Below are 19,238 nucleotides of genomic sequence, written 5' to 3'. Positions count from 1 at the left end.
TCACACACAGAGCTGACACCCGCACTTGACCGCGCTCAGTGTGTCTCGATCACAGAGCCGTATTTATATACGGCAGTTTGCGGGTATGCAGCTCCGGAAGAGCTATATATATATCGCATGTCTGGAAGGGGCCAAAAAAAATTGCCTTTTTTGTTTTTTATTATAATGTGTCTCATAAAGCAAGATAAACTGAGAAATACACAATTCTTCTACATGTGGATTTGTCCTCTTTTCTTAAATAGTGTAAAGCGACCGCACCCCCTTTGGCCTCATCTATTTGCCAGACAAAAATGGAAGAACTCAACAGGAAATTAACTTTTTGTTCTCAAGAAGATTTTTTCAAGAACGGTTCGCTACAGGGGCATGGAGAAAATCCAGCAGACTGATAATCAGTACGGCCAAATGTATTTCCTCTACAGTGCTAGGTCCTTGCAGGACTCAACGCTAGAGTCAGTGCTGCAATCTGGACCTATAAACAGTGTGTTGTAACAACCCGGCACTAATATGGCGGCGAGAGTGCTCATATGTAAAGAAATCATTGCATTTACCTTTTTCATGGACATACAGCACGTGAGATCATGATAGATCACTGGAACAAGATCCTTGGAAAGATGGACATCAAACTCAACAAACGCAGCACCCTGGATGGGGAGTTAAAAAAACAAAAACCTTATTACTGTGTAATAAACACAATGTTATTACTACAGGCCCTCCCCAACATTTGTGCTACTCTAAGAATTGAGGGAACTTTTATCACTTCGTAATCTCCTTTGTATCACGCTTCTGAACGGAAGAGGACTCGAACTCTAGTGCCACCTATTAGAAGCAGCAACCCTAAAAGTCAATATCATCCCTTTAAAGAAGTACTCCTCCTTCTCCATCAAAGTTTTTATCCTCTTAATATATTTCAGTCACCTTCTTATATAGCACTATGTACTTACAATTGCTCATTTTGCCTTTCTTCCCGGCCTATTCTTCTGTTTTCCATTAGGCCTACGACATAATGTGATTAAAAACTGACTAGCTGAATCCTTCTAAGCTGTATGTAGAAACAGGAGGTCATTTTTCCCTGTACGAGTCATGAGTCACCGCAAAAGTCATGAACAGGGGAGGAGGGAGCAGCCGGGTCAGGAGATGAAGAGGGGAATGATAAATGCACGGAAAAGAGACAAATTAGCTGGGTAGAAAGGCAAAATGAGCAATTGTAAGTACACAGCGCTATATAATATGATGATTGCAATAAATTAAGAGCATAAACATTTTGATGGGAGGAGGGCTTCTTTAACGAGTCTTGCCATATGACTTCAGATATAAGCTAAACCAGTATCTCAATTTGCAGACATGGTGTTTGGGGGTATTGACCCTCTTCAGTGCAAAAGAATGAGATCTGATTTGGCTGTGTGAGAGGCCTCTGTGTGGGGTCTAAGGGGTAATGTCTCTCCCTGTGGAGCGTGACATGCCTGCCATGAAGCAGAAACCCCAAGCCCCAGCGTCACTGTGCACACAGAGCACTCTGCATATTGAGCTCGCCCCTCGCCCTGCTGCACGCTCATGCAGGAGCTCAGCGCCTCACCCTTCTGTGCAGCAGATTTGTGATTAATTGCTGGAGGTCTCAGGACCATTAGTTAGTCACAGTAAAGTAATACAAGATAAACATTTCAACATTATTCCCCTAAAAAGCATTAATGTCGGTTTTGTTCCTTCAAAGAAAATACACAGAACCAGTCTGAGACTTCGATATTAGGAAGTCAGTGCTAATAATCATCTATTGTCAGAACCATGTACTTGGTGAGTGAGGGAGATCTAATACATCAGTCTCTTATCCACCCATAACATAAGAGGCAGATAGAGCTGGAGGCCATTCCTGGCCCCGTCACTGCTCTATCATGAGTCTGCCACTTAGAAATGGAAGCTGAAAAACACCAGTACAATTAGATGCATTCACAGGGTCACCAAGAGGCCATTCAGTTTAAAGCATACTGCCAATGATGGGAAAACAAAAGATATTAGGGTGCGTACAGTAGTACAGTGCTTCTTAAAGGGAACCCGTTACAGGATTCATGCTGCCAGAACTGCGTGTAGCATGATTGGCCGCCCGGCTGCATGATTATAGCCCGGTATATTCTTCTCTGAAACGCTTGGGCATTTCAGAGAGTATATACTTTAAATGGTCCATGGCTGGAGATCAGACTAGTCCAGCAACACTCTTGGCCGGCTCTTTCCAGCGCTGTTAAAAGTGACTGACAGGTCTATCACTATGCAAGAAACCCATCATACAACTAGAGCGGCGCTGGGAAGAGCCGCATCTTTAAAAGCATAGAGTGCCAAAGCGCTTCAGAGAAAAATAATATACCTGGCTCCCATTGTGCATTCAGGCTCCGATTCATGCTGCCCGTAGATTGGAATATGAATCAGGTGACCCTTTAAAGGCATTACTAAGGATATGTTGAGCTTACTGCATAGGTCTGAATTATGAAAATGGATGGGAGGTGTATAAACTCAGATGCAGTAAAGCTCACCCTAGTGACGGCTGCAGGCAGTCAGCATTTTAGCATTTATATGGCTGCAGGCAGTCAGAAGTTTAGCATTTATAGAAGCAAGCACTCCCATGATACTTTTCATAGACTAAACGTAGACGTAATGTAGTAATATACCCACCGATCTTCCCTTGCTGGTCCTCATCTGGGTCACCTGACTTCTATTCTGGCTCGCTGGATCACGCTGGGATGTGTATAAGCCGGAAGTTGCTTTTCCCATGCGAATCTCTAGCGTTCGAGCCTTGGTCTAAACCTCCATAGACATTCATTGTAAAAGTGACTTCTGACTCTCACACAGACCCCAAAGTGATCCGGAAAGTTGGAGTAGATGACAACCGGCGCGCGCCAGGGAAGATGCCGATCAGTGAGTTTATTACCAAAATTACACTACATATACATTTACATAGGTTTACTCAATATAATGTTTTATGGGAGGGCTTCCAAGATATACGGTATGTATAATAGTGAGTGCCCATCAGTCACTACTATTTTCTTCTAAACTCTTCTTCTCAATAGGTTCAACCACACTGAATAATTTTACAATATCTCTTGGGTCCCACATTCTTTGCACGGCCCTGAACAAATCTATTTCCTGATAGTTTGGTTATTTGTAAATCATTGCAACTAGTGTGACTGGGGACAAGTCATATGTGCCAACTGCCTTAGCTATAGAGAAAAAGTAACTGTGCGGACAATAGTGGATTTTATTTTCTTCCTCCCACATAGAGTAGTGATCTACCAGAAGCCCTTAAATACATGGGGTTTATTTGGCCCTGCTGGAGACGGGTGATCAACCGATCTATCCCTGGCATAAATTACTTTTTAAGATCAAGATGGAAATAATAACCTTGAAAAAAAACACACACACACTTACATGGTTGGCGGCACTTTTTAAAGAGGCCACAGTATTTTCTCGGATTTTCGCCATCCTACAAAACAATCAAGTAAATTAGAAAGGAAACGTAAAATAATGTGTCTGAGTATTACCGCGATTAACATGAATAATTACTTGGCAGTTGTAGTAGAGTTGCCAGCACCCCTATGTCCAACATCAAGTGGCGTCCGTGGCTTCCAGTACTTGCAGAAAGAGCTGCTCATGTCACAGGAGTAACCAGCTATTGGCTTTATGAGGATATAGTCAACTACGAAAAAAAATATATATATATCACAGTCAACCAACCACATTACCTGACATTTTCTCATGTAGACCTGACTATTTGCTCACAAGTCGCTAATCACTCGTTAACCTGCGGTAGGTGCGGACTATATTACGGCTCTGGCTGCAGCTATTAACCCTTTAGATGCTGCTCTCACTTTCCCACAGTGGGATTTAAATGAAGTTCGATCCCATCAGATCACTTCAACGTGATCACAGGGCACAGATTGTTAACCATGTCAGCTGGGGCCTAACTGAAGACCCCCATGGTTGTCATCTTTGTACTCCTGTGAAGTTTAGAGACAGGCTATTTTTATATTACGATCTTTCTTTTTGACATTATTTGTATGCATGTTCCTTGTGTCCGTCAAGGCCCCTTTTTCTTGTGTTTTGTTAGTTTTCATATTGACGGAGGATGTACCTATTGAGGATATGCACTTTATTATTTCGATTATATTCTTTTTTTCTTTTTATTATAACATTGCATACCCAAGTTTTACAAGGACAAATTATTTTCATGGGTTACCATCATTTATTTCCAGGCCATTTTCATTAGTTTTTCTTTTTTTTTTTTAATGGAACCACAATTCAAAAGCAATGTCCGATTTTCATTAGTTGATTATTTCAGCTACCAATGTGAGATTTCTTACTTTAACAGAAAGGTGCCAACAATTTTGTCCGTGTGTGAAGGTTTTACTCTGAAACACTGCAGCCTTTACTACCCAAAGGCTTGCACTCCTTACAAGTTGCAAAACATTACTTAGCCCCCTTTGCAGTCAAGTAATATCATTCCTTAGTATTATTAGTAGTATTGTTACCGCCTCCTCTGTCTTTCACCTTTATGGCTGCAGAGGTGACATTGTGTTTATGACCGCTGCAGCCAATTACTGGGTACAGCAGAGATACAGGAGGTAGACAGAACAAGATTGCGTTTATGTGCTGCCATGTCCATAAAGACTGGTGAAAAGCAATAGAGAGGCGATGCTGCAGTGGCAGGGGGGAAGTAATCATGGTTTTGTTATTTTTGAAGGAGGCCTTTGAGGTATTAAAATGTAAAAATGAATAACTCATTTAAAGGGAAGACAAACTTGTTTTAAAGCCATGTGACTAAGATGGCCATTCCTTTAAACAGCCTGGTAAATGGTTTCTGCCTGTAGAATGCTCAATAAAGATTTAGGTCCCAATCATCAAAGTTTTCATGCCAGGATTCTGGTGTAAGAAGCCTCGAAAAGTTGCAAAACTGAGACTTTTGGTGTTTTAATGCCATTTTCGCCCTACTTTAACAGGGGTGGGGGCATGCTGACAACTGCTTGTCAAATTTATGATGAGCGGTGGTCCCTACGCCACAAATCCTACTCCAATCACTGACTGGAGTAAGATTTGTGGCAAGGCGCACACTGAGGTGAAAGCTAGAAACATGCTCAGCCTCTATATAACGTAGATTATTTGACACCCTATTCTTTTATAGCTCATTAGCTGGCACATTATCCCACAAGCTGTTCAATCGTTCAGAATAGTAATTATGTCAGACCGTAAAACTAAGTGGTTTGTTTGCAAATCTCAGTGTAGGATTGAGGTGTGAAATTTCAGATTTCTATTTCCCACGGAAAAGATGCCCAGAATGTAAAGAAAAAAAAAAGAAAACGTGCAAGCCTTTTAACATTAGTAAACCATAATGAAGCATACCTCTTACTTTTCCCAGAGTCTGCCTGGCATTCCTGCTCATGATAGGGAGTGTGATGATCCCATTACTTTTCCCTGTCTCTATGATGGTGGACGACAAGAGGCACGCTGTGCCGACATGTCCGGGGATGGCATCACCCTGCACCACAGCCTCACTCAAGTCTTCCTGCAAGAACACACACAAAAATGTGGCTATATAACTAATAACATAGGAGAGAAACATTAAAATATTCACTTCCAGAAAGAATGAATGCAGGGACTAAGAATGGCACCTTAAGGCCATGTTCACACTTTGCGGTTTTTACCGCGGATCCGCTGCGATTTTGCAGCTGCGGGTCCGCAGCAGTTTCCATTGCGTTTACATTAACATGTAAACCCTATGGAAACCGCAAACCGCTGTGCACATGCTGCGGGAAAAACCGCGCAGAAACGCAGCGGTTTACAACCCGCAGCATGTCACTTCTTTGTGCAGAATCGCTGCGATTATGCACCCATAGGAATGCATTGATCCGCTAACTTCCCGCATGGGGCTATGCCCACGATGCGGGAAGTAAGCGGATAACGTGCGGGTGGTACCCGGGGTGGAGGAGAGGAGACTCTCCTCCAGGCCCTGGGAACCATATTTGTGTGTAAAAAAAAGAATTAAAATAAAAAATCATGTTATACTCACCTCTCAGCCCTGCACGCGGCCGGCCGGTCAGAGTTGCTGTGCGAACAGGACCTGCGGTGATGTCGCGGTCACATGACCGTGACGTCACGAAGGGTCCTTCTCGCACATCATCTTTGGAACCGGACCGCCGGGTGCAGCGCCGAGGAAATCGGGACGTCAGAGTGTGAGTATATAAACTTTTTTTTTTTATTTTAACATTACTATTGATGCTGCATATTGCTGCATATGCAGCATCAATAGTATAGGCGGAAAACCGCAGCGGAAACCGCGGAACAAACCGCGATAAATCTGCAGGGATAACCGCAGCGGTTTTGCCCTGCAGATTTATCAAATCCGCTGCGGGAGAACCCGCAGAGGTCACCCGCAACGTGTGAACATGGCCTAAGGCTAAGTTCACACTGGGCATTTTTGCTGCAGCAAAACCTGAGTGCTTGGCAAGAAAGAAGCTATGGCAAAAACGCAAGATTTGATGCATTTTTGATGCGGCTTTTCCAGCCTTTTTTTAATCAATTCAATGAGTCAAAAACACAGAATAAACACTGAAAGAAGTGACATGCTCTTTGTCCCCCCAAAAAAAAAAAAAAAAAAAAAAAAAAAAAAAGCAAGCACAAAATACTGATGACATGACAAAAAAAACCAATGTGTGTGCATGAGATTTCTGAAATCTCTAGGCTTTGCTGGCACTGTGAAAAGCAGCTGAAAATTAGCATACGAAAGCATAAAAAAAATGCAGCAAAAAATGCCCAGTGTGAACTTAGCCTTATACAAAAGCCACCTTAAACTGCACAAACAAGACCAACATCAAACACTTGGATTGCTGTGGTGGAAATCTCTATTCAGATGAATATGGCAGTCATAGAAATGTCTTCTCCAACGGGAAATAACTGTGGCCGGTCATGTTACAGATACAGAAGAGCTGCAGACAGGGTTAATGCTCCTACAAGCTGGTAGAACAACCTTGTTACCTCTCCCCAACCTCTGGATGGTTCATTGCTGTCACACTCCTTTCACAGAGCAGGCTGGAGACTAAAGGGACTGTCACAGAAGGACTGCTCAAACGGAGTCCCGCTGCTCGGTGCTTCATGGCGGGGCCAATCATTTATATACACCGTCCCACCTGCTTGTTTTCCCTCACTCAACACCCCCTTGTTTAATTGACAGCTCTGGCGAGAGAAGGATGGAGTTAGATGGAAACCAAGAAGAAGGTGTATTTAACTGTTTGGCCCCACCATGATGCACAAAGCGATCGTACTTGGTTTGAACAGTCATTCTGTGCTGACAAAGTCCCATTAATGCTTGAATTAGTGCAGAGGCTGCTGTAATCACAGGACATTATTAACTACAAAGTCACTTCTACAGACAGACAAGGCACTTTAATATATTTATAATATTCCGTTTTCGCATATAAGCTGCGGCCACTGCTATTAGGGGCTTATCTACAGCATTCTGGAATGCTGTAGATAAGCCCCCGATGTATCCTGAAAGATAAGAAAAGCAAGTTAGATTATACTCACCCATCAGGCGTCACAGGTCCGGTTTTGGTGACTTCCATCTTCATGCGATGATGTCCTCTTCCTTGCTTCTGTCGCAGCTCCGGCGCAGGCGTACTTTGTCTGCCCTGTTGAAGGCAGAGCAAAGTACTGCAGTGCGCAGGATCCGGGAAAGGTCAGAGAGACCCGGCACTTGCGCACTGCAGTACTTTGCTCTGCCCTCAACAGAGCAAATCAGTATGCCTGCGCAGGAGCCACGACACGAAGCAAGAAGAGGATGTCATTGCATGAAGATGGGAGGCGCCGGACCCGGACCTGTGACGCCCATCGGACCCAAACCGCACCAGACCGCCCCTCGGTGAGTAGAATCTAACTTCTTTTTCTCATCTTTCTGGTAACATCGGGGGCTTATCTACAGCATTACAGAATGCTGTAGATAAGCCCGATGGCGGTGGCCTTAGCTTAAATGTGAAAAAAAATGGGGTGACCGATTCCCTTTAAATAAATGAAGAAAATAGAAAAGAACATAGCACTTAATATTTAGTTCTTATGTTAATTACATTTATAAGATGTTGTGCATATTGTAAGAGGTTTTTTGGTTGATCGCTTGAAGGACATTTTCATTTTTAAGCAACAAAACTGACTTTAATAAGTAGCAAGTCACCAATATAGCGATAGATATAAATTTCTCAGGATTTTGGGTTAAAACTGTACTCATTACACAGTCCAAGTTCTGAACAGCTGGAAAATTACTTGACAAAAAAAAGAATGCGATCCTGTGAACTCAAGGACAAAGGAGAATTCCTTGGAGCTGTAACAAAGAAACATGGCTATATCTAAGGGATCACTTAGGCTACGTTCACATTTGCGTTGTGCGCCGCAGCGTCGGCGCCGCAGCGCACAACGCAAACAAAAACGCGGCAAAACGCACGCTAAAACGCTGCGTTTTGCGCCGCATGCGTCGTTTTTGCCCGCAAGTTGGACGCAAAAAAAATGCAACTTGAAGCGTTTCTTGCGTCCAACGCTTGCGGCCATGCGGCGCAAAACGCAGCACAACGCATGTCCATGCGCCCCCATGTTAAGTATAGGGGCGCATGACGCATGCGGCGCCCGACGCTGCGGCGCCCGACGCTGCGGCCCTGGCCGCAAATGTGAACGTAGCCTAATAGTACAAATTTCAAAGATGCAATTAGCAGGAGCCATTGTACTACTAGCATGAAGGATAAAGCAGCCTCCCGATATTTTACATCTTATTAACGGTCTATCTGCATAAACACTCACTTCAAAAAAGTCAAAAAGTAGTTCCAAATTATCGGGCTCCATGGTGTGCACACTGAACTCAGACCACCTGTCCGGCTGGAGGGCATAGCCACATTCTGGCTGCGAGTGCCGAGACACAAATTCCGCATTGCTTATTAAGGAGATTTCAAATGTGCTGGCCATCTTTGGGAGGAGAATTGGAGATGGTTTCTCTGGTTCTTCATCTTCGCCCTCTTCTTCGAGGCCTCCAAATGTCAACTTCACCCTGTCAGCACAAAACAAAAACGTTATTGCAAAGCCTACGATATCTTTGCATACACAGCATAATTGATCTAATGCAAGAACGCACTGTGCGAAATGTAGATTGTTGTTAAAAAAAAAAAATATATATATATACACACACATCACTTCATGCACTTACATAAAAAAAGCAAAAAATAGGCAAAAAAATTGCCTTGAAAATTAAAATGAATAAAAACATACATTGCTGAGCTTTACTTTCTAAAAAATAATTCCATGCACCATCGGGTGATGAAGGTCCCTTTAAAGAAAAAGTGGCCAGGGCTCAGTAGGCGGATCCGTTTGGTTACCTAGAAGTTACGTGTGGTTAGGTGGGACAAGCCCACCGGCTGCATTCAATATCCAAGGTCTAGTAGAAACGCAGCAGAATCAAAATGCGTACTACGAGTTTCATTTTATTTTCTTACCTATGCATTGGGTTTTCTTTATTTTTTTGTTTTTACACAAGCTGGCATGTCCTCGTTATCTGTCTATACGAAGAACATCGAGGACATTATAAAGCAGAAAATGGCACCAAGGGGAGTTTTATTATTTTGACCTTTCAGAGTGTTTAATTGCTATATCCATCACTACAACCATTTGTTATTTTTCTGCTGTAATACATATAAAATAAAGCAACTTGGCAAATAGTTCTAAGAATATTCCTCATAAAAGGAAGACATTTAGCTGTCCTACGCCATCATACGGTAGGGGTCTGAGCCCAAATGATGACAGTGCTGCAGCACTTTACTAGTGGCGCGCCTGGTTACAATGCAGACAGCCCAGTCACTAAGTGCTGCAGCCCCTTCATTCCAAGCATTGGTGGGGCTGCGCCACCTAACCCATGTATGTCAGCAAGAAGTAGGGGACAGATGGAAGAGCGGGGGGGCTGCAGGATCAGACTGCATGGGGTCTTGTTTGTGGTCTGTTACCATGGAGACACATAGCTCTTCATAAGAACATGAACATTATTCATTGAGACTATTTTCTTTTTTAATGATCTAAAAACAATAAAAAATGGTTGCAAACATGGACATAGCATTTGAATATTGAACATAGCCTTAGAGTCCGAGAGTCTGATTCCAGTGATGTATCACTTACTAGGCTTTGTGCTGCATTTCAACAAAATCAGTGTTTTATTAACAGGAGATCACTACAGAACTAGGTGTATACTGCCTCCTAGTCAACTGCCCTTCATAACCCCACCACCACCAAGGAGCAGCAGCTTTCTGCCTATGAACAGTGTACACACATACAGAGCTCAGATTCTATAACAACTGCTGCAGCCAGTAAAATAAGAGACATCCCTGGAATCTGGGTCTCTGCCTCTACATTATGTTGGACTCCGATGAGGTAGAAAAATCTTGGTGACACATTTTCTTTAACTGGGTGCCACACAGATCTGAAGGGGCTCTTTTGTGAATGCACACAGCAATTTTATCTTCCCTGTCTGATATATAAATACATTCAGATGAGGAAGAGAAAACGGTGACAATTAGACCCCCACAGACCTCAACATGACAAGGCCCCATTTCATTAAGATTTTGTGAGGTAGGCTAGGCAAAAAGAAAAACAAATTTACTTTGCATCTTACTCATATTTTTTGAAATGCAGAAACAAATTCACTTTAGAATTTATTACCATAACTTCTCTCATAGAAAGGCAAAATCTTTGCGTTCAGATGCATATAATAGATTGAGGTATATATTGGCGGTAGGTAATGCTGTTTGTACAGTTAGTGGAGGGCTGCTCCATTATCTTAAGACTATTGGAGTGTCTGTAAAAATCTTGTGGCCATGTATAGCAAAACAAAATTAAAAAAATGTTTAGTCATTAATTATCTATGTGATCACTGACTCAAAAGGAAGGATTGGATTGTCTAAAGTCAGCACAAAGGCCATGTCCTATCCGCTATGTGCCAATACAATGACACATACATATTACTTTTCACAAATCAGAGGGAAGACCCGAGAATAACAAAGAAAGCCACCACCATTCCCTTAAATAGGGCAAATGAAGCTGTTTACAGTAAAGGGAAGTGGCAGGATTAATAATGAGCCAAGGTTTACAAGCAAAAAGACAAAATAGAATGATAATTTTAATTGGAGGGAAAACCGTGAAAGTATAATATAGATTATTTAAAAAAAAAATAACGCACACTTTTCAGATCATTTTTTATATTATTTTGAGGCCAACAAAATGTCAGGTTTCACCATAAAAATTCCTCAGTGGCCAACACTTCTAATTAAATTAAACTGACCAAAACCACACATGTAGCAGAGCCGATAGAGTCTTTCAAAGCTTTGTTTGTTAGTGCATGACTAATACAGTAGTATAAAAAATATTGTGTGGCCCAACAAGACATATTGACGCTCTGGTCACCCCATACTTGTGGGGTTCATCAAGTTAACATTGGGAAAAAGTAATCTTGTGTATTTCTGGGTGTGTAAGCATATCTATAAAACTGTAAGCTTTACCAGAACACAAATCCTGTATTTTGAAAAGGATAATTAATTTCATGTTTTAAATGCACTTAATAAATAAAATACAGCGGGTGAAAAATATTGAACACATCAACAATTTAATACGTCAATAATTTATCGTATATACTCGAGTATAAACCGACCCGAGTATAAGCGGACGTACCTAATTTTGCCACAAAAAAAACTGGGAAAACTAATTGACTCGAGTATAAGCCGAGTATGCACTATCCCCTCGTCCCTTGTCCTTGTATGCATAGCTCCCCATCCCTGTCCTTGTACGCATGGTTCCTAAGTTTAAAAAAAAACAAAACAAAACAAACACATCCTACTTACCTTCCCTGCGCGCCATTGCTGCATCTTGTCCCAGCGCCAGCAGCTCTTCTGGCCGAGCGATCACGTGTCCCCGCTCATTAAGGTAATGAATGATCACTCCACGCCTATGGGAGTGAAGAGAGGTGAATATTCATTACCTTAATGAGCGGGGGACACATGATTGCTCGGCTGGAAGACAAGCACCAGAAGGAGATGCAGAGAGGGCGCGCAGGGAAGGTATGTAGGCTGCGGCTGTAACTGTGCATGCTGTAAGAGAAATTAATATTCACTGCCAGTGCAGTGAATATTCATTTCTCTTTAGCAGCGGACATGGGCTTTAGCCATAGCCACCGGCTTCTGCCTCTGTGACCCGCTGCCCCCCTCCCCCTTTCTGGGACAATGAATCGTGTATAAGCCGAGAGGGGTGGTTTCAGTGCACAAAAAAAAAAAAATGTGCTGAAAATCTCGGCTTATACACGAGTATATACGGTACTTAGAAAATTGGTGCTGTGTTCAATACTTATTTTGCCTGCGGTAGGGCAATTAGGCTTATAAGACAGACAATCTTGTCCATTTCATGATGCATTGTGGCGGAAAACTTTTGCGCAACTAAAAATGTGCAACTTTTGGCATTTTGACGCCTGTTTCAACCTGCTCTGACAAAGTGGGTGAAGCTGGGGCATGGCAAAACCCGGCAGATGAATTAGGACTCAAGAGCAGCGCTTGGTCTCCCAGCTTTCTGTACAAACAGCATTAAATAGAAGGTGGAAAGCCATCTTTGCTCTTTTTAAAAACAAAAAACGCAAGACCGATTTATCACCATACCTAAACCTAGACTTTTTAAATTTTTTCTTGGATATAGAAACAGGGTGTTTTTCAGAATAATGTAGACGTAATCTAAGCTCAGTCTGACATGTCAGCCATCCGGAATCCACAGTGTCAACGCCATCTGGCAAAGTAGATGAAAGTTAGCAGACGTAACAAACAACCCAAACAGAAGAATTGACAGTAAGCATATAGACATCAGATGAATGGTCACCCATTATTAGCCTTTATATCTATATGACGGCACTTTGCACAAAATAGACTCTAAGATACTTCAGCTTGGCTTCTCTTACATAGGAAGAAAACCTCTCCAAGAGTGCGGCCAAACACTCTGGTTTTACTGGATTCAGTTTCAGTAAAATTGTGGAATAAAGTAGCTACATGGGGGGCCGCACCCTGAGAGGTGGGACAACACCAAGTATGCTTTGTATACCATGCCAGGAAATAATATATACAGTTAAGTCCATACAAATTTGGACAGAGACAACATTTTTCTAATTTTGGTTATAGACATTACCACAAGGAATTTTAAACAAAACAATTCAGATGCAGTTGAAGTTCAGACTTTCAGCTTTCATTTGAGGGTATCCACATTAAAATTGGATTAAGAGTTTAGGAGTTTCATCTCCTTAAGGCTACTTTCACACTAGCGTCGTACGACGCACTTCGCAATGAGAAGTGCCGACGCATACTGTGAAAGCGCCCCACAACGGGGTCAGCGGATGCAGTTTTTCAACGCATCCGCTGCCCCATTGTGAGCTCCGGGGAGGAGGGGGCGGAGTTACGGCCGCGCATGCGCGGTCGGAAATGCTGGACACGACGCACCAAAAAACGTTACATGCAACTTTTTTTGTGCCGACGGTCCGACGCAACAGTCGCACGACGGTTGCGACGTGTGGCAATGCGTCGCAAATGTTAGTCTATGGAGAAAAAAACGCATCCTACAAGCAATTTTGCAGGATGCGTTTTTTTATCCAAAACGACGCATTGCGATGTGCGTCGTACGACGCTAGTGTGAAAGTAGCCTAACATGTGCCACCCTGTTTTTAAAGGGACCAAAAGTAATTGGACAATAGACTCCAAGGCTATTTCATGGACAGGTGTGGGCAATCCCTTCGTTATGTCATTCTCAATTAAGCAGATAAAAGGCCTGGAGTTGATTTGAGGTGTGGTGCTTGCATTTGGAAGGTTTTGCTGTGAAGTAAACATGCGGTCAAAGGAGCTCTCCATGCAGGTGAAACAAGCCATGGTATGGTATGGTACCGCGATTGTAGATTATTAATAAATCACTGTAATGTAGCATAACATGCTGCTATAACCAAGTTTTAAATGCATGTGAAACAGATTTCGTGTGTTATATGTGTTTAAAGAAGGAACTGGGGGCTGACATCTTGGTTTCACAGCAGTAGCACGTCACTAGCAGTGTCATTTTACAGCACCCCATGGACATAGGAGACAATAGACAGGCGCTGACCCTATCTATAACATTGGAGGGGTGTTAGCAGTGAGCTGGGCCCGCCTCTGTGGGCTGCACAACTCACTGCTGTAGGTGTGACTAGCAGCCATTTTACTATAGCCCAGTGCTCTCTGCCCAGCTCCACTTACTCTCTATCGCTGCAGGACAGAAGCGCTGACTGGAGCCGGAGAGATCGGGTGATTTACCTCCGTGCTGAGCTCCTCTACTCCAGGCACCGCACGTCCTGAGCAGACATCCTCTGCTCCTCACACGCTGCCCTGTGTCCTCCTGCTCTGTCTCCACCTCCCCACTTGCACACAGTCCCAGACTAGTGATCTCCGGTAAGCTGCACTCTCCCCCTGTGTCGCTCTGCCTCCTCCCTGCGTTCTCTCCCCGTGTCCTTCTCTCCCCCCCCCCCTCCCCCTCTGTGCTGGCTCTCTGGCACCGAGGACCCTGCTGATCCCGACATGCGGGAGGCACAGACCTCAGTGCGGTGACATTATCTCCTGCTCTGATCTCTCTGCTTTCATTTGGCAGAGAAGGAGAGACCGGGGGAGGTGCCGGGACAGAGCTGCTGTGAACAGGAGAACTGGAAGAGCTGCATATGGACATCAGCCTGCTCTGCAACACAGTGACAGAAGTGTGTGAGTGTGTAGTCTGTGAGTGTGTAAAACATGAGTGTATGGTATCTGTACTGTGTGTGTGATGTGTGTGCGGTATCTAGTGTGTGTGATGTGTGTGCGGTATCTGTAGTGTGTGTGATGTGTGTGCGGTATCTAGTGTGTGTGTGATGTGTGTGCGGTATCTGTAGTGTGTGTGATGTGTGTGCGGTATCTGTACTGTGTGTGTGATGTGTGTGCGGTATCTAGTGTGTGTGATGTGTGTGCGGTATCTGTAGTGTGTGTGATGTGTGTGCGGTATCTAGTGTGTGTGTGATGTGTGTGCGGTATCTGTAGTGTGTGTGATGTGTGTGCGGTATCTAGTGTGTGTGATGTGTGTGCGGTATCTAGTGTGTGTGATGTGTGTGCGGTATCTGTAGTGTGTGTGATGTGTGTGCGGTATCTGTAGTGTGTGTGATGTGTGTGCGGTATCTGTAGTGTGTGTGATGTGTGTGCGGTATCTAGTGTGTGTGATGTGTGTGCGGTATCTAGTGTGTGTGATGTGTGTGCGGTATCTGTAGTGTGTGTAATGTGTGTGCGGTATCTAGTGTGTGTGATGTGTGTGCGGTATCTGTAGTGTGTGTGCGGTATCTGTAGTGTGTGTGCAGTATCTAGTGTGTGTGCGGTATCTAGTGTGTGTGCGGTATCTGTAGTGTGTGTGATGTGTGTGCGGTATCTGTAGTGTGTGTGATGTGTGTGCGGTATCTGTAGTGTGTGTGATGTGTGTGCGGTATCTGTAGTGTGTGTGATGTGTGTGCGGTATCTGTAGTGTGTGTAATGTGTGTGCGGTATCTAGTGTGTGTGTGTGATGTGTGTGCGGTATCTGTAGTGTGTGTGCAGTATCTAGTGTGTGTGCGGTATCTAGTGTGTGTGCGGTATCTGTAGTGTGTGTGATGTGTGTGCGGTATCTGTAGTGTGTGTGATGTGTGTGCGGTATCTGTAGTGTGTGTGATGTGTGTGCGGTATCTGTAGTGTGTGTAATGTGTGTGCGGTATCTAGTGTGTGTGTGTGATGTGTGTGTGGTATCTGTAGTGTGTGTGCAGTATCTAGTGTGTGTGCGGTATCTAGTGTGTGTGCGGTATCTGTAGTGTGTGTGATGTGTGTGCGGTATCTGTAGTGTGTGTGATGTGTGTGCGGTATCTGTAGTGTGTGTGATGTGTGTGCGGTATCTAGTGTGTGTGATGTGTGTGCGGTATCTGTAGTGTGTGTGATGTGTGCGGTATCTAGTGTGTGTGTGATGTGTGTGCGGTATCTGTAGTGTGTGTGATGTGTGCGGTATCTGTAGTGTGTGTAATGTGTGTGCGGTATCGTGTGTGTGATGTGTGTGCGGTATCTGTAGTGTGTGTGCGGTATCTGTAGTGTGTGTGCAGTATCTAGTGTGTGTGCGGTATCTAGTGTGTGTGCGGTATCTGTAGTGTGTGTAATGTGTGTGCGGTATCTGTACTGTGTGTGCGGTATCTAGTGTGTGTGTGTGAGCGGTATCTGTAGTGTGTGTAATGTGTGTGCGGTATACTTCATCGCGGTAATGTGACCGCGACGTCATCACAGGTCCTTCACACACACCACGGAAGCCGCTTAGGAGGTCGGGCCGCCAGAAGGTGAGTATATCGCTATTTTTTATTTTAATTCTTTTTTTTTTACCGTAATCTGATTACTTCCCGCATGGTGTGCACAGCCCCGTGCGGGAAGTAAGCAGATCAATGCGATTCCGCAATTTTAATGAACATGCTGCGTTTTTTTCTGGATTGCGATTCCGCTCAGGAAAAAAATTCAGCATGTGCACAAAAAATGCGGATTGCATTCTGTTACATAGGATGCTTAATGTTAGGGTTTTTTTCGCGGTTTTATAGCATTTTTATAGCGGAAAAACCGCGAAAAAAAAGCAAAAAATCTGCTACGTGTGCACACAGCCACATACTTGTGTGTGTGTGTAATAATGAGTAATGTGTACATAATGAGCCTGTGTTGTCCACCATGTGTGCTGTGTACATGTATGATGTGTGTGTCTGTGTGACTATATGAAGTGATGAGCCTGTGTTGTCCAGCATGTGTGCTGTGTACATGTATGTGTGTGTCTGTGTGACTATTTGAGGTGTATATAATGAGGTTGTGTTGTCCAGCATGTGTGCGGTGTACATCATATATGAAGTGTATGTAATCAGTCCAGCCCTGGACCTGATCCTGCAGTCCAGCGAGCCCCGGCCCGTCCACACGGAGAGCGTGGAGTCTGATGAGGAGAGCGAGACAATTATTGAAATTTCTTTTTTTTTTTTTTTTTTTATAAATTTAACAGATATGCCACGCTGCATTGTTAACAATTGTGGTAGTCATACCAAGAAGAATTCGTCTGAAGGAATAATATTGCATGGGTTTCCATACTCCATGGAAAGAATAAAACTGTGGCTGCAGCAGACAGGACAATTTACTAACATTGACACAGTTGCCAAAAGAATCCGCATTGGGAAAACGCACAACAAATTCAGAATGTGTTCAAAACACTTTGAAGAAGATTGTTATATTTCTGTATCGGAAAAAAAGATTAGTTGCCTAATGGATTCTGCAGTGACCACTATTTTTCAAAATAATTGCGCACTTCAACCGCCATGTAAAGTACGTAGAGTGTATGAAGAACACAACTACTTTTCTGTAAAAAAAAAACATGGTAACTACTTCTATAACATCTACATCTGGTCATATGGACACATCTGGTGAACTAAAAAGAAAAAAACCTACATCTAGACATCTTTAAAATTGGGCATGCAGGACATGCGTATGCGTTGTTTTGACACTCCCGCCAACTGCATGGGAACGCAACAAGTTGCATTCCCGTGCTGTCGGCGTGAGCGTCAAAACGACGCATCCGCATGTCCTGCATGCCCAATGTTAATGATAGGTACGCAGGAAGCTTGTAGAAGTAGGCGGGGCTTAACGGAGGAAGTACGCAGCCCTCCACAGAGCCCCCGAACGCTAATGTGAACCCAGCCTATGTGCCTATAACACCCACATAGTAATCCAAACGTTTCAGATGAAATAAAATGACAGTATTTTTGTATTAAACACACTTTATTTGCCAAAAAACATTTGTTTGAAAGTTGGGTTGCACCTTATATTCGAGTTGTGCTGTACCTGGCTGTGCTTTCTGGGTGTGAAGGCAGTGTGCAATTCTCTAGAGGCAGCCATAGTCGATCGTGTGTGTATATTCACTGCATCCCTCGCATTGTCATTGGCGTGTGAAGCATTGAATATCACGGCAGTGGATCCGCATGCCTTTTTTGTGCGTTTTTCTCCCCTTTTTTTTTTTTTTTTTTTTGTGGATCTTTCGCTTTTTTTTTCTTGAGGTTCCCAATGCAATAATATAGTTGGAAATCCGCAAAATTAACCCCTTCACTCTGCAGCCCTTTTTCGTTTTTGTTTTTCGCTCCCCTCCTTCCCAGAGCCATAACTTTTTTTTTTTTTTAAATATTTTTTTTTACATTTGCCATGCTTCAATAGCCTCCATGGGAGGCTAGAAGCTGGCACAACTCAACCAGCTCTGCTACATAGCAGCGATCATCAGATCGCTGCTACGTAGCTGAAGTGCAGGCTTGCTATGAGCGCCGACCACAGGGTGTTGCTCACAGCAGGCATGCATCAGTAACTATAGAGGTCTCAAGGACCTCTATGGTTACTGTCCTGACGCATTGCCGACCTCCGATCATGTGACGGGGGTGGACGATGCGCTCATTTCTGGCCGGAAGTGGTAGTTAAATGCCGATGTCAAATGCCGCTGTCAAATGCTAACAGGTTAATAGTGGCGGGTGAATTGCGATTTCACCCGCCGCTATTGCGCGCACATGTCAGCTGTTCAAAACAGCCGACATGTTGTGACTTTGATGTGGGCTCACCGCCGGAGCCCACATCAAAGGGGGAGACACGGCATGCGCAGAACATGTTGCGTTTTTTACTGCAATGCGTTTTTTTCCCAGAAATAACGCAACATATGCACAAAAATTGCGGAATGCATTATAAATGATGGGATGCATATGTATGCACTTTAAAATTGTTTTTATCGCATTTTTATAGAGAACAAACGCTAAAAAAATGCGTAAAATCCTGAACGTGTGCACACAGCCTCAATGTGTATGTCCCCATCACACTCCATATGTGTCTCACTCATCATACTTCATGCCTTTTTCTCTCCCATCAGTCACTCTTAGGGTATGTTTCCACATTCAGGAAACGCTGCGTTTTTGACGCAGCGTCCAGATGTTACAGCATAGTGGAGGGGATTTCATGAAATCCTGTCTCCACTGTGCAGGAAAAAAATCGTGCGTTTTTCAGCCTGAAGCAATCCTGAACGTGGACACATACCCTTAGCCATACAATGTATCTTTCCCCTCCCTCCATAATGCCTGGCTATTCACTGCAGACCTGGAGCTCCTTCTTATC

The 19,238-nt window shown here is 43.7% G+C and overlaps 1 protein-coding gene across 2 annotated transcripts in view; it reads right to left on the bottom strand.

Moving 5' to 3' along the window:
* The window catches only part of GPCPD1 (glycerophosphocholine phosphodiesterase 1), a 92,314-nt gene that overhangs the window by 36,305 nt on the left and 36,771 nt on the right, over nt 1–19,238 (bottom strand). For both annotated transcript variants that reach the window (XM_077282656.1, XM_077282657.1), the window contains exons 7-12: nt 12,696–12,819; nt 8,818–9,061; nt 5,380–5,542; nt 3,547–3,679; nt 3,412–3,466; nt 549–641 (exon numbers count right to left, since the gene is read on the bottom strand). In XM_077282656.1, coding sequence (XP_077138771.1) covers nt 549–641; nt 3,412–3,466; nt 3,547–3,679; nt 5,380–5,542; nt 8,818–9,061; nt 12,696–12,819 — 812 coding nt within the window. The remainder of the gene's footprint in view (nt 1–548; nt 642–3,411; nt 3,467–3,546; nt 3,680–5,379; nt 5,543–8,817; nt 9,062–12,695; nt 12,820–19,238) is intronic.

Source organism: Ranitomeya variabilis, chromosome 2 (assembly GCF_051348905.1).
Source record: "Ranitomeya variabilis isolate aRanVar5 chromosome 2, aRanVar5.hap1, whole genome shotgun sequence".
Classification (NCBI taxonomy): Eukaryota; Metazoa; Chordata; class Amphibia; order Anura; family Dendrobatidae; genus Ranitomeya; species Ranitomeya variabilis.
The sequence above is the reverse complement of the archived record's forward strand: the minus strand, read 5'-3'. Positions and strand labels throughout refer to the sequence as shown.